This window comes from Lytechinus variegatus, chromosome 10 (genome assembly GCF_018143015.1).
Source record: "Lytechinus variegatus isolate NC3 chromosome 10, Lvar_3.0, whole genome shotgun sequence".
Lineage (NCBI taxonomy): Eukaryota > Metazoa > Echinodermata > Echinoidea > Temnopleuroida > Toxopneustidae > Lytechinus > Lytechinus variegatus.
The window spans coordinates 2,480,881-2,496,829 of NC_054749.1; the positions used below are offsets into that span (position 1 = coordinate 2,480,881).

General features: G+C 36.4%; 1 protein-coding gene across 1 annotated transcript in view; it reads left to right on the forward strand.

The window, feature by feature from the left end:
* The window catches only part of LOC121422567 (unconventional myosin-X-like), a 121,085-nt gene that overhangs the window by 93,500 nt on the left and 11,636 nt on the right, over positions 1-15,949 (forward strand). Inside the window, exons 5-14 of the mRNA XM_041617713.1 lie at positions 2,018-2,159; positions 3,814-3,891; positions 5,140-5,299; positions 8,058-8,164; positions 9,514-9,640; positions 11,113-11,231; positions 12,104-12,254; positions 12,941-13,068; positions 13,643-13,813; positions 14,894-14,994. Coding sequence (XP_041473647.1) covers positions 2,018-2,159; positions 3,814-3,891; positions 5,140-5,299; positions 8,058-8,164; positions 9,514-9,640; positions 11,113-11,231; positions 12,104-12,254; positions 12,941-13,068; positions 13,643-13,813; positions 14,894-14,994 — 1,284 coding nt within the window. The remainder of the gene's footprint in view (positions 1-2,017; positions 2,160-3,813; positions 3,892-5,139; positions 5,300-8,057; positions 8,165-9,513; positions 9,641-11,112; positions 11,232-12,103; positions 12,255-12,940; positions 13,069-13,642; positions 13,814-14,893; positions 14,995-15,949) is intronic.

A 15,949-nucleotide genomic window follows, 5' to 3' on the forward strand; every position in this document is an offset into this window, starting at 1 on the left:
TAAACCTTTAATCTTTAGATGATAAAGCATACTCAAATTTGTCATGTATATAAGATTTAATCTTCCAAATGCTGATATCAATAATGTCCAAATATTCTTATCAGCATCAATAACTTTCATTTGAAAGGCTCTGTAGGCCGAGGCGAAATGGGGAATAAAACATAATCTGCCCTTAGAATAATCTACCTTTCAAAACCGTATTCTAGTTCACATGCTGAGTTCTATTCATAATACATAGGCTCCATTTTCCAACAATAGTTTGAGGGGTTATGCTATTTAGATGTGGTTTTCATGGAGCGAGATCCTGGTATTTCGAGATAACAAGTGAACAAGGTGATTGATCATATTATGGTGATTGCAGTGTATGTAATTGGTATCTTTTGGATATCTAATAATTGCATCTGGTGCTCTCGGAGTGATGTTTGTGTGAACCCTTTAGGGCCCTGTTGCATAAAAGATATTGATAATGTTCATTCTGATCATGTGATTGGCTGGAATCTGTCACATGACCATTCATTTATTTTATCTCATAGAATTAAATATCTAATGACTGGTACTAAGTTCATCATAAGGAAGGGGGCATGGTTTGAGTAAATTTTATCGGTACCATATGAAAATAGAAAAGGGATAAAATAGAGATGATTATAGAATTAGAGAGTAGATACAAAACATCCATCTCTCCGAAACATCTCTTCTTTAGACCTCTTCAAAAACATCGTAAAACTTACCTGTATGACTATAAATCTTAACTTATCTTATGCCATTAACAGCACTTTGTATTCTTTTGAAAAAACACTATATAAATCCAATTATTATTTTTATTATAAGATGCTAACATAGTTACAATGACCTGACAGGAGAGATCAGAAGGGACAAACAGGAACAATTTTGTGTTTCTAAAGGCCTGGTCACACCGCCCGAGCGTTGTTGGAGCGGTTGTGGAGCGGTAGGGAGAGAGGGTCGAATTTCGCTCACAAAATTGGGGAAAAAAGCAAAAAAAAAAAAATCGAAATCGAAAATGGTAAACGGTAGCGAGTGGTGATGATGTTTTTCTCTCCGCTCCACGACCGCTCGAACAACGCTCGGGCAGGGGGGCCAGGCCTTAACCAAACAATATGAATAGCAAAGTTCCTGAGCGACATAAAGCATTATGATGACTCTTTTTTCATTATATTTGTCTTAGTGAATGTGTAAAGGATTTTGTTTTAGTAGTCATCTACTGAAGTAACTTTGAGGGGGTTGTTTGTATGTGGAAAATGTATACCAAGCATTTTGATATCGACATCTGACATATTGAAACACTCAATTTCATACTTTTCGTGCATGGTATTAATTTATCTAACAATCCATATTCTTCAAATACTAATATGCAGTGCCCTGGGCTATTGTTTGTAGCATAAGGCATGAAATGAGCTCTAATTCTTCTAACGAGATGTGACCTCAATTAAACATAGGGGACTTATCACCGCTTTGACGATTATTAGCACAGGTGCCAAGGAATGGGGGCACGGGATGAAAGGTGTTTATGCAGGGGCGTCATTCTGTTGAGAGATTGCTCAAAAGCTACTACTACCTCTTTGTTTAATAGTGATGGAAGTAGTAATATCTATTTGAAAGAATCTGACTGGGATTATATCCCAATATGTGGCTTGCATTGATCTGTTGTAGGTATCAATAATTTCTGTAATTTCCCATTTTTATCTATTTGTTTACATTTAATGGTATAGTACATGATTGGAAATTATGAAAAGAGTGAATTCTTAGTTCTTTCATATACATTGCTTAATTCTCATACATTTTTCTCATACTGGAAAGAAAAAAAGGTTTCATGATGATGAGATACAGCTTTAAAATTGAAGGCTACTGATATTAAGTATGTAGCTAATATTATTTTGTTGTATGTCTTTTTTTTTCTCTTTCTCCCCTTCTATATTTTCTTCTTTCCCTCTCTTTTCATCTCTCCATCTTTCTTCCCTTTCCCTCTCCCTCTCTTTTTCTCTCTCTTCATCCATACCAGTGGTGAGAGCGGGAGCGGGAAGACCTACACATCCCAGCTGTTTCTACGGCAACTGCACAGCCTCTGCAAGAAGAGGCCGACGACAGTAGGGGGAGGAGGAGGAGGCGGGCCATCAGATCAGACGGAAAACAAACAATTTCAGGTAAATATAATCTTCCTCCTGCATTTCTCAACAAATACCAAACCAGAGGGTCGGCAAGCATGCATAGGGATTCGATCAAATTGGTTTTAAGTTCCATAGGTGTTTGCAATCACACAGTTATATTTGTATTTTATATGGTATAGCAACCTAATCATAGAAGAGCAAACATTATCATTGTGATGCAAAGTCATATACATAGAGTCGAGTTTGGATGAAAAGCATGTACAAGTTTGAATTTAAACTTCAGTCCGCACAAGCCTTCCCATTGGTTTGTGTCCACTTAGTCTAATCGCAGATGGTCTAATTCTCAGATCGTCTTGGCTATTAAAATCCACTTGTTCTACCTTTAATTTGGTCTTAAAACCATTTGATCCAACTGTCACTTGTTCTTACGCATACTCTCATTTGGTGTAATGCACATATGGTCAAGTATCTACTTTGTCTATTATATTGCACTTTGTCGAATGGAAATTTGGTCCTAATCATGAAGTGAGAGGAGTTAGACCAAATGTTTATTAGACAAAGGGGTATAGCTTAACTGGAAATCTGACATAATGGTCAAAGGGCTAAATGACAACAACAGCAAATGGTTAGTAGATAAACTAGTTGCAGACGAACGAGGGTTAGACCATGTTGGATGAGACCAAAGGGAAAGTAGACTAAAAACAAGTATGAAAGAAAAAGAAAGAAAGATAATATGAAAGAATAAGAAAACAATTAAAGCAAGAAACAAACCCTTATATTTCATTAAGTGTTACCCAGCCGGCCCACAATGGAGTCTGGAATTAAATCCCTCAGCCTTACTAATTGAATTAGAATCTTGAGAAACAAACTAGCACAGATCTCCCAAAAGAAGTAAATATTATTTGTAAGTATATCACCACAAAGCTGCATTTTTGCATGATCCTCTACCCCCGCATCAAAACATGATATTCAATATTTTGAATTTGGCACTGCGTCCACCTGGGTTGTACACAGGCTGAGGCTAATTCATGGTGACAATAAACCACTTTATTACGGAGTCAGGAATCTTTATTTTCGTCCAAAATTTGGTTAAGTAACCAAAGAAATCAGTTAACAACCGGAAGTGGAATATGCCATGGGCGAGAACTGTGTGATGTAGATATTTTTCCTGTTGATTAAGAAATTTTGAGCACGAACATTTCATCATTTATTTATGTTCCCCTCTATATTTATGTGAATTACTGATTGGTCTCTGCCTGCTTCATTTCCTGACCATTTGGTCTCATCCCAGATGATCTAATTACATTTTGTCTAAAACCTGTTTGTCTAATAACCTTTTTGACTAATTGCTACTCGGTATATTTGCCATTTCATCTAATTCACCTTAAGATTGTCTGATAAGTAGAGAAGTGCGTGTAAAAACCTCTATATACCCCTCAACTGATCTTCAACATTCGCATGCAGTATTACAATTTTCTCCTACTATGATAACATTAAAGGAAACAATTCGGTACAAGAGTAACTTCTTTATAAAGATAGAATAAATGCAATTTGTTTCTTCATTTTTTCATCTGTAAACTAAATGGAACTGTAAGGAGCATATTGACCAATTGTAATTATAATTTCGAGATTACTTTTTAAAGAAAATACCCATGTGTTATTTAATTTCTACTTTGTATCTTTGTTTCAGAATTTGACGCATGCTTTCCACGTCCTCAGAGCCGTTGGATGCGCTAAGACAAGACACAACTCATGTGCTAGCAGACTGGTAAGAGATAATTATGATGCGATTTCCTTGCTCTTAATCATGTGATGTTAGCTTTAGACTTATAGGCCTGTATTTTGAAGTCAGGTTTAACTTAGACCATGGTCTAACTCTGTGCAGAAATTGTGGGAAGCCAAAAGTGTCAAAGTTTTTATCAAGTTTTATGTTTCTTATGTTTATTGTGCTCTTTCCTGATTCATCGATGGTGAAGACAATCATCTATTTATACTTCCTAGACAATTATGAATGATTTGAGAGCCAAACGAGCTGAAATATGATATCTCTACCATTAGTGATTTATGTAACAATTGACTTTCCATACTACAACTTTAAACCTGAGTTTAAGTTAAACCCGACTTCAGAATACAGGCCATTATCTTTACTCTTGTCATTAATCACATTCTTCTTTTTCTTGACATCTTCTCATGGCATTTTAAGAATTAAGTTCTCCATGAGATATCACATTATAGAGCCTGGTATGGATTTCTTTGGCTTCGATATTTTATCAGTTCATTTAATACATTCATGTGTGGTAATGCTCTCATCGCGAATTTGCCCCCGAGGCACTAAACTGTCTGGATCCCGAGCTGTCCCATCTACTCAACATCCCATAACCACATCACCAATCCTGACAGGTCACGGTGGTAAAGGTGGACACTTCCACCAAAACATCCAGTTTCCAGGGGAGAGATTGGTCGTTAACGCCCGAGGCGACGATCGGAGGGGGTGTCGCGTTCTGAGCATGGGTACCGGATTACCACACTCTTTAGGAATGATTAATAAGGGAATCAGTTTCAGGCACAAGATCTTGATTGACAGTTTGTGAGGATGATATTGGCAATGATCTGGTGTTGGGCATCCACGGCTTTGATGGCTGTACCACTATATAGAGTTCTGTCATAGTTATGACCATATAATTTTCATATGATTGGTCTATAAATATAGATCATTATTTTTGCCTTAAAAATAACTTAAAAAGAAGTTAAGCGAAATACTATCAAAATCTTAAAAAGAAGTTAAGCGAAATACAATCAAAATCGGAGCACTTCGATGCAACATATGGCCAGCACTTTGGATATAATCTACTGCAAATCCTTGTATCCAAGTGGCTGGGAACAAAATGTGTCACCAACAATCACTGACAAAACTTCTTTCTACTTTGTTGAATTTCCTGAGAATAAATCTATAAAAGAAAATTATGAATTAATTATGCATTCTCACTGATTTCCTCTTATTTTTATGTCTTAACAGGGTCATCATGTCGAAGTTCACTTTGCTGGAAATACCATAACAAGAACCAAGTTTGAATGTCACTGGTTTGATCAAAGTAGAGTAGTAGATACCCCGGCCGGTGAATCGAACTTTCATATCTTCTATCAGATGCTAGCAGGGCTCTCCCACGAAGAAAGAGGTTAGTTTTTATTCCCCTTCATTCTTACAGAAATCTTGTTCAGGTCCCCATCTTACAAAGAGTTGCGATTGATCTGATCATCTTAATCTATATGGAAATCCAACAATGTCATAATTTCCTCCATGAATATTGCATAATGCCCTTAGTAAACAAAAAAGAAGCACACTGAATTTTCAAGATCATGTAGAAATTATTTTGAACAAATATGCATTTTATATGTTGATGCCACTGGCTTTCCATAGTTGTGGTTGATCGCAACAAAGTAACTCTTTGTAAGATGGGGCCCAGGTCTTACAATATATCAAGAATGAAGGTGGGCTGTAAAAACAAATATGAGCCAGAGGTAGGCCTTTTGGTTAAAAAATGTCAAGAAGCACAGATAGAGATGGAAATTGAAAATAGAAGAAGGAGAGATAGAGAGTGTGAGATAGAAATGAAGATTGAAATCTTACACAAATGTAAGTATTTTAGGAAATTTGAATTTGAGATTGGAGGTGCGAAGGCAGGATATGTTGATGCGGAGGGGGGCTCAGTGACATCCTCTTTTTTTCAGTGAAAAAAAGGTGATAGATACAGTTAAATGAACAAGCACATCCTTTTCAATACCCATCTTTCATCTTTCATATTTTTATTTAATGCAAAGGTCATACGGGGAGTTGCCTCCTGTCCCAACCCCCTCGGCCCTGTTTGTGTGTCGACTTTGGCGTTTTTATGGTTTATTCCAATTGCCAACTTGTGTACTATCATTTGGTCTACCATCAATTCGTCCACTACCCATATGATCTAATTGCCATTTTATCCACTCACCATTTCGTCTAATAACCAGTTGGTCCAATAGTCATTTAGTCCATAAACCATTTGGTCTAATGGACCAAGTGTTAATTGGGCGAAATGAACGAAAAGACAATAATATGAGACCAACTGGTTATGCGACGAAATTGTAGGAGAGGAACTGGTGATTAGACGAAGTGATGATTGTACTAAATGGTTATTGGACCAAGTGGTTTTTAGACGAAATGTTGATGGATGGAATGGCATCAGACTAAATGAGGGTAGACCGTGTAATGAAATGGAAGCGCCGTGGTGTAGCCGTTCTGACTCTCGCCTTGTAAGCAGAGGGTTGTGTGTTTGAATCCCACCATGGCCTAGCGTCCTTTGGCAAGGCGTCAATCCACACTTTGCCACTCTCATTGGGTACCGGTAGGAAACATTCATCATTGGGGTTGGTTTAGCATGTTTGCGCCTAAGAGGCTGCTTGAAATGCTATGAATCCAAGAAACGGGTAATGATAATTGTGTAGCGCTTTGAACAGTCGTAGATTGATAAAGCGCTATATAAATGCCAATTATTATTATTATTATCATTATGAGTGGACAAGTTGGCAATGGATGTATTGGCACTTTACTGTGTTTATCACTCCATTAGGTGTGTAGGGAGGAGTGGTGCATGATATTGTGTTCAATCCAGACTACTCCTCGAGTAACACCATGCCAAGGTGAAACCCCCTGTGTAATTTGGGGCATGACATCACATACCATCTGGTCTGAAGGGGATTTCCCATATGAATATTAATGTCATCGGTGATCATGATGTACTGTCAACTCACATTATAACCCATGGACTCGTCCTCATCATATCTATGATTGATCACATCTATTTTGGTGTGTAACTCACCTAGGGGGTGTTTCACAAAGATTTAAGTATGACTTAGAGTCGCACTTAAATGCCTAGTTGCGCGCAGTATAAAAGGCATGACAGCATTGGTCAGATCATGCCAAGAGGACGCGCACTACTGCGTATTGATCAATAAGATCGCGCGTTGCATATCATGTACGCGTCAACTTTTAAGTGCGACCTAAGTCATACTTAAATCTTTGTGAAACACCCCCCTAGCATGATAGCATGATGCATTGCTGTAAAGTTTTTATTTACATCATGAAATTCATTTTATATTTCAGGGAAGAATTCTAGATGTCTTACAATGTAATAGAATCTGAACTTTAATGGAAATTTTTTTCGTCTTGTGATGAAAATCTGTTGGATTTATGTAAAAATATATACATATTAGTGTGGCTTAGCTAATTTGTATATAAATCAAATAAGTCAAATAATCAGCTTATTAAAAGCATTTTTTTAGACCAGGGGAGCGTTTTATCAATATTTTCATCTGACAAGATGTCAGATCTGACATCTTTCCATGATTTTGATTGGCTGAGAGGCGCTGTTCCTATGGTAACTGTCGGATAAAAAGGGACTTGTCGGATAAAACGTCCGACAAGCCCTTTCATGAAATGCCCCCCAGAACATTCAAAGCATATACTTCTTGTAAAAATATCCACATCTTCAAAGTGAAAAAATCACCTAAGTTGAACCAAAAAGTTTGATGTAGGCAGATCTACCTGTAAGTGGCCATTTTGTAAAAAAAGAGGATTTTTTTTTTGAAAAATTAAACAAGTCACTTTTAAAATCATTGAATGCCTGGAAAAATTGATTCATATGAAAAACATGAACTGTTTGACATTATGTTTGTTTTTCGGACCTAGAGCAACTGCTTTAAAAATAATCATGTGTCTTTGCTGGTTCGCACAAAAATGATATGGTTATATCATTACAGCAGATGATTCTTCTGTTGCTTTTTTGAAAAATAAGATGTGGACCTAGTTGAGACAAACAAGCAATTAACAATCATTAATATTTATTAATCTATCTATCTTCTTCTTGACGCTATTTCTGATGTTATCTCATTTTGGGTATCCAGCTAAACTTCATCTCCATGGCTACGGAGTCCATAATCTTGCCTACTTGAAACAAAGGAAAAGCTCAGAGGATGTTGGAATAGAGAAAGAGAGATTCCACTCTTTGAAGGTTTGTGAAAAAAAAAACGTATTCTTTGCTTGTGAGATGAATAGCCATTGCAGTAAAGGCTCCCTAAAACTCTTTGAGTAAAATGTTTGTAAATTTTGATGGACCGATTCATTAAGGGAAACTATATTGCAAAGATTTCATTTTCCTATGCTTCTTATAAGAGTTCAGGCATATCCATAAGTGATTATTTAGTGGTATGTAGTGATATTAATAAAATAAAACATAAATCTTTAAAAAAATTTTTTAATAGAACATATTGACGTTGATTTGTAGCCTATCATCTAAGTTGTTAAATTCACTTATACCCCTTTCATAAACCCAATTATGCGGCCAATAGCAGCATAATTTGGTCGTAAAATTGGAGGAGGACCAGAGTTATCCGCATTATTTTGATGCTGCTATTATCTGCATAATAGCAGCATCGGGACAAGATTTTGAGTTTATGAACGCATTTCCAAATAATACGGATAATTGCCATGGTGTGGTCACAAGGTCACCCTTTTCCAACATTATTTTCGGAGTTTGTGAACGCAATTTTTATTGAATTATCCGCATTACTCTTAGGCGGCTAATTGGAGGATAGGTTTATGAAAGGGGTATTACATCACATTTCTTACACGCTATTAACAACACTATTCATTGCCACTACCATGTAGGGGGTAATGAATCGTTAATGGAGCAAACATGTAAGTTGGGCTAATAGTAATGCTATAAGCATGTACTAGTTTGCTTCAAAGATCACTCTCCGAGCTGAAAGTCTGTGCTATCAGAATGCTATTAGAATGAAAAAAACGAAGAAATCTCCATCATGAATTTTGACGCTCAGTCACGCGATCCACTTGTCCTGCGCCATGTATTACCTGGTTGAAACCACTCAGAGAAGAGTATAAGGTTTCTTTGAGAACACCCATGGGGAGCCATGAAATAACCTGAGTATACACCCTTGACCCTGCATCACTTTCAATATGTGGGACAACATTGCGGGTGTGATGTATTTTGGGTCATAAGCATATACTTGGGTTTCTTCCTGCCATTCATCTCATGTGATTGGATAACATCGCCCTGCCCAACTTGAAGAATGGCACGGAGTTTGTACTTTAACTAAACAATAACAAGGTCTGGGTCGGAGGCAGGCAGGCAATGGAGAGGAAAATAGATTTCGGAGTTCATTGCAAGTTTACTGAACTGCATTATAATGAAATATAAGAGGAAAAGGCTTCTCGATAAGATGTAGGAAGCTGGAGAGCTGTTTAAACACAAAAGTACAAAGCTTTAAACCGCAAACAACAGTAATGTCCATGAATTCACATTTTAGCCATGCTTTTTATTGTTTGATCCTTTTTTTTTAGATTGCCCTTTCAACTCTCGGGATTGAATTCCTTGACGTGATGAGAATACTCTCAGCCATCTTGCTCCTTGGTAACGTCAATTTTGTAGAAGATGGAGGTTATGAGCTTGATATTAAAGGTAGCAGTGGTAAGTAACTCCAGTCTCTATTTAATAATGGATTCTAAAAACAATGAATGAAATAAAGAGATCCTTCGAGAAAGTGTTGTTGATTACGATTATCTTGTTTCTTGAATACAATATGATTACAGTGCTGTAGGAGTGCCTTGAGCACCTAAGAAGGTGGATATTTGCACTATAAAAATACTGTATATTCTTCTTCTTGTGAGTGGTAATGAAATTTTAATGAATAATTTTCTTTTAATTCCTTACATGCTTATTCATTTGTGTACTACATAGAGATTATGGCTATTATGTACCAAATGAATATATTGTTGCTTTTATCGTTTTCAGTTTTTCAGATTTCATTTTTTAAAATGATTTGAATATTAACAATAGGCATCAATGTTGCTTGTGAACCTGTATGTCATATCGAATCCTACGGGACACTAACTGCGCGTGTCTACCACTCTATGGAAATACCATTGGAAATGTCATGTTTTGTTAACAATTTTGTCATTCCTGAAAAAAGTTCCCACTTTTATCCCTAGTTCCCATAATATAATGCTGATGATATCATATCATTTCCATTAAATAATTGAAATTTTTGCAAAGATGTTAATTACATTCGCATTTTGGGGTCAAAATCATCCCTTTCATATCAAAAATAGGATGAAACTCAACGTAAAATCCTACTTTATGTCACCACAAACTATTTCCCACTCTTCCAATTTTGCTTGATGGTATCGTACAGCTTTGTTCCCATGAGTCATTGTGCAGTTTTTTCTAAGCTTTACGATGATGTAAGAATGATGTTCATTGGTCGAACTTTGCGTTCGCGTTTTAGCTTTAAATAAACATGTGTCAGCCCACAAGCCAATGGCAAAAGTTGTCATATTCGGGCTGGGCGCGTACTGTACCTGATATGCAGTGCAGCAGGCAGGAGCCACGGCCGCCGTGCCCTAGCGTATAGCCCAAAGACCTTGTGCAACTGTGCATGCGCCGCTGAGCATTGGCGCGCGCGAGGGGTCCAAAAGGCGTAAAAGGACTTGATATGACAAAATTGTGCGATCAAAACTTGTTTGTATAACTACATTCACACCTATCCATCAAGACCACCCTAGTCTGCTATGCAGACTCTGAATGGCTCGTGAGGTGGGATCTCAGCGTGTGAAGTGTGCTGCTGCAGGTTAATGTGAACCAGCCTGAAAGGGTGAGCGAAGTGAGCCATTTCAGCAGCCATAGTAGACCTAGTTTGCTATGAATCAGCTGTGATACACACACTGCAGATGTGGGTCTACATTTGTAGACTAGGCAACCCTTGGAAGGGAAACAGGATAAGTGGCCACTGAAGACAGTTGGTCTTTATAGACAGGATAACACATTCCTTTCAAATGGGAAACAATTTTGATGGAAAATAATTACTGTTTTTAACTATGGACAGATGGCTGTATTATTTTCAGGGAGGGTTATTCTTTTTCTTCTATTTCATATTTTTTCAGAAATTAAAGCAGTGGCCTCTCTACTTGGAGTCCCCGGAGTGTCGTTGTACCGGGCGCTGACGACAAAAACCCATACCATCAAAGGACAAGCTGTCAAAACATTGTGCAATGCTGAACAGGTAGTTCATTCTTTGATACATATTCATATAAGAATGAATTTATTTAGCAATGTATGATACTCATTGTTCAGTTTGCATTTAACACAATTTTTACGAGATGATTTGATGAACATGAGCTGTTTTAACAATTTGTTCACAGTGTGTTTACATGTTCCACTATGTGAAGATGAGATTTATACTATGAACACACTTAACAAGCTGTGAACACACTGAGAACACACTGAGAATGCAATGTAAAGACTCTGAACAAACTGTGAACACTGTGAGAACACAATGTGAACACACTGAACAAATTCTGAACACACTGAGAACACAATTTGAACACACCAAACACAATGTGAAGACGCTGAAAGACTGTGAACACACTGAGAACACAATTTGAACACACCAAACACAATGTGAAGATGCTGAAAGACTGAACACACTGAACACAATGTGAACGCCTGGAGAACACAATGTGAACACACTGACAACACGATGTGAACACACTGAGAATGCACTGAACACACTGAGAACACAGTGTGAACACACTGAGAATGCAATGTGGACACCATGAACAAACTGAACACACTGAGTACACACACTGAACAAGCTGTGAACACACTGAGAACACAATGTGCGAACACACTGAGAACACAATGTGTACACACTGAACACAATGTGAACACGCTGAAAGACTGTGAACACACTGAATACAATGTGAACACATGGAGAACACACTGTGAACACACTTCACACGCTATGAACACATCGTGCATACACCATGAACGCACTTTGAACATGCTGTGAACTCTAAAGTGTGTGACGCTGTTCTTGCCAGCAGGGATGTGTGCACGTTCTCATATCCACTGATTTTTTTTTTTTTCATTTAGGCCAACGAAACAAGAGACACACTTGCAAAGGCTCTATACTGTCGGGTGGTCTTATCGATCACAAAGAGAATCAACAGTGTCTTCAAACCCAACTCAAAATGTCCTCCCTATGTAGCGCCCTCTGTCAGTAGTGAGGATACGCAGAGTAGTGGTGAGTTAGCCTTGCCTTGTTTTGCAGAGTGTAGATTTTAATGACCAAGATCTATGTATTTGAATTCACCAAAGAATAGTATTACTACTACGGCAACGACTACTACTACTACTCCTACTTCTACAACAACTGCCACTTCTACTACTACTGCTGCTACTACTACTACTACTACTACTTCTACTACTATTACTGCTACTCCAACTACTTTGCCACTACTACTACAGCTATTAGCACTTCTACTACTTCTATTTGTACTACTACGTATTCTACTACTACTACTACTACTACTACTTATACACTACTTTACTACTATTACTACTCTTATACTCATCTCTTCTGTCTTCATTTTCCCCACCCTCTTTCCCTACTCTATTGTATCCCCCTTCCCCTTATCTCTACACTCTGGTCATCCTTTCCTTAATCTGTCAAGTTACCCAAAGTGTTTGTATTTTTATTTGTAAATAATATATTTATAATGTTTGATTGCTATACCATGTTATCATTTTATTGTTATATTTTGTAAATCCAATTCAATTCAGTCTAAATGGCTGCGAAATGTGGATATTCTAATAAAACGTTAAACCTTAAACTATTTCTTCTACTTCTCTTCTAATGATAATTACATATACAGAGTAATTTGGTATTATTCATTCGAATTAAACATGAAATCATTCTTTGCATTTTAGGAGACTCTTGCAGTAGACTGAGTGATTCTACGATGGAATTGAATGGCAATTTATCATCAATAGATGGCAGCACACATCTTCAGGGTACAGTACACATCATTGATATACCAGGTTTCTCCAATACACAGGTAGATAGTAATTATTTACAGAATAATTTGCAATGGAAATCTGATCACAATATCATGAATGTATTCTGGTTTTATATCTGTCTATATTCTGTCAATTATTTTGAGTTGCCTCGAAACTTTGTCCAGGCTGAAGCTTTTTCATAATCAAGCACTGAATAATTACATTCAATTTTACTTGTTCATGTAGAATTCAGTGTTATTATGAATACGAATACAATATATCAGTTATCAATGTATTCTTGTATTCATAAATTATTTCAGTGCAGATTGTTTTATCAGTCCTGCTTGAATCATCTATTTCCTCGAATTGAATAATTACATTCAATTTTTCTTGTACATGTAGAATTCCGTGTTATTTTGAATATGAATACAATATTTAAGTTTTCAATGTATTCTTATATTCATAAATTATTTCAATGCAGATTGTTTTTATCGGTCCTACTTTAATAATCTATTTCCTAGGAACTGAAATATACTTATTGTTAGGTAAGGTATCTTAATAATTTGAAACACACGTAAAGTTGCTAGAAGTTACAGCCAGAATGTTCTTTTTACCTCCAATGTCTGACCTCAGTGCAATAGAATAGAGGACCTGTGCTGCAACTATTCATCCGAGGTGCTACACCAGGTCTACCTCCAACAAACCTTCAAGATATCCCAGGATGCATGTAGAGAAGATGGTGTCGCCATGAATCCAGTACCATTCCAAGACAACATTTCTTGTGTAGATTTCTTTGCTTCAAAGGTATGAATGATAATACTCTTCAATATTTTCTTGTAGGGATATAGCCGTCAGTATATTGTCTATTGTTAACTTGTTTTTGAGATATTAGGGACTATGTGACTCCAATTCCTTCTATGCCTATATAACATACAGAAAATATCCCCAAATTAATAAAAAAAAGTCAAGTTTGAAAAATGGGAGTGGCTCCCTTTTTTCAATTGGCTGCAGCATTCACCTCACCTGGGTCGAGAGCAGCGCAATGTGGGATTAGGATGTTAAAGTAATTCAAACAATTGAAAATATTAATGTTAAAGTTAATAAAATCAGAAAGTTATAACATTTTAAAGTTTCACTTATTTTTTCGCAAAACAGTGATATGCACAACTAGGTGAGTCAGTCGATGATGTCCATCACTCACTACTTCTTTTGTTTTTTATTGTTTGAATTATGCAAAATTTCATTTTTTATAGATTTGACAATAAGGACCAACTTGACTGAACCATATAGTATTAAACAATGCTAATTCCACATGTTCAGGGAGGAATTAATCATTGTATCACTTGGCAATGAGGAGAAAATTATATTTCATATTTCATGTAATAAAATACAAAAGAAATAGTGAGTGGATGACGTCAGAGTCTCCTCATTTGCATACTAGCCAGGATGTGCATATAACTGTTCTGTGATATTAGGTGAAACTTTAAAATGTCATAACTTTCTTATCTTACATCTGATTTTTATGAAATTTTCAGTGTTATGCTTGTTGGATTTTTCTCTTTTTATTCAAATCAACTTTTTGTTGGGGTGGACTTGTCCTTTCAATGTATGTTATTTTTCATCGAGGGCTTATATAAATTTATCACACATTTGACGATGGTGTATCTGAATGAAAATGTATTGAAAGATATTTCTTCAGAAAATTTTATCTGTTTATATGTAATTTTTCACTCTACTTCCATTATGCCATATAATTATTGATATGTTTGTAGCATGCTCTATTTTCTACCATTGATACATGGTAATGTAATTATTGATACTTTTCTAGCATTATCTATTTTCAACCATTGATACATTGTAATGTAATTATTGATATTTTTCTAGCATGGTCTATTTCCAACTATTGATACAATGTGCAACCAACCTGAGCATCCGACACCGGATGAACTTATCAGCCGAACTAACAAGAAACATCACAGAAATGGGTAAGACTAGACTCTTTTCATAGTGGTCTTTTAAAATGCTTAAAAATCATTCATTGCAGCTCAAAGGTGAATGACAAAATCTAGTTGTTATGTGATAAAGGATGAACAATTAAATGGATTCAACCTTGCAAAGCTAACAGCAAAAATGAATATTCCAAATATGTGACAGAAAAATTATGTTTGATTTATCAAGGAACATGGTTACTATGAGATGAGTGAATTAATAGAAAAATCCTGAAACAAACGGCAAAGGTAATGAGAGGAAAATTGATGTAGATCGTTGACTTATAAATTTTGTGAAATAATAGTATGATCATATAATAATGTAGCCAAACAGACAAGCAAAATTAATTGATTTTTGTCTCACCTGCGAAGCAAAGTGAGACTATAGGCGCCGCTTTTCCGACGGCGGCGGCGTCAACATCAAATCTTAACCTGAGGTTAAGTTTTTGAAATGACATCATAACTTAGAAAGTATATGGACCTAGTTAATAAAACTTGGCCATAAGGTTAATCAAGTATTACTGAACATCCTATTAGAGTTTCATGTCACATGACCAAGGTCAAAGGTCATTTAGGGTCAATGAACTTAGACCATGTTGGAGGAATCAACATCGAAATCTTAACCTGAGGTTAAGTTTTTGAAATGTCATCATAACTTAGAAAATATATGGACATAGTTCATGAAACTTGGACATTAGGTTAATCAAGTATCACTGAACATCCTGCATGAGTTTCACGTCACATGACCAAGGTCAAAGGTCATTTAGGGTCAATGAACTTTGGCCGAATTGGGGATATCTGTTGAATTCCTATCATAACTTTGAAAGTTTATGGATCTGATTCATGAAGCTTGGACATAATAGTAATCAAGCATCACTGAACATTTTGTGCAAGTTTCAGGTCACATGATCAAGGGCAAAGGTCATTTAGGGTCAATGAACTTTGGCCGAAT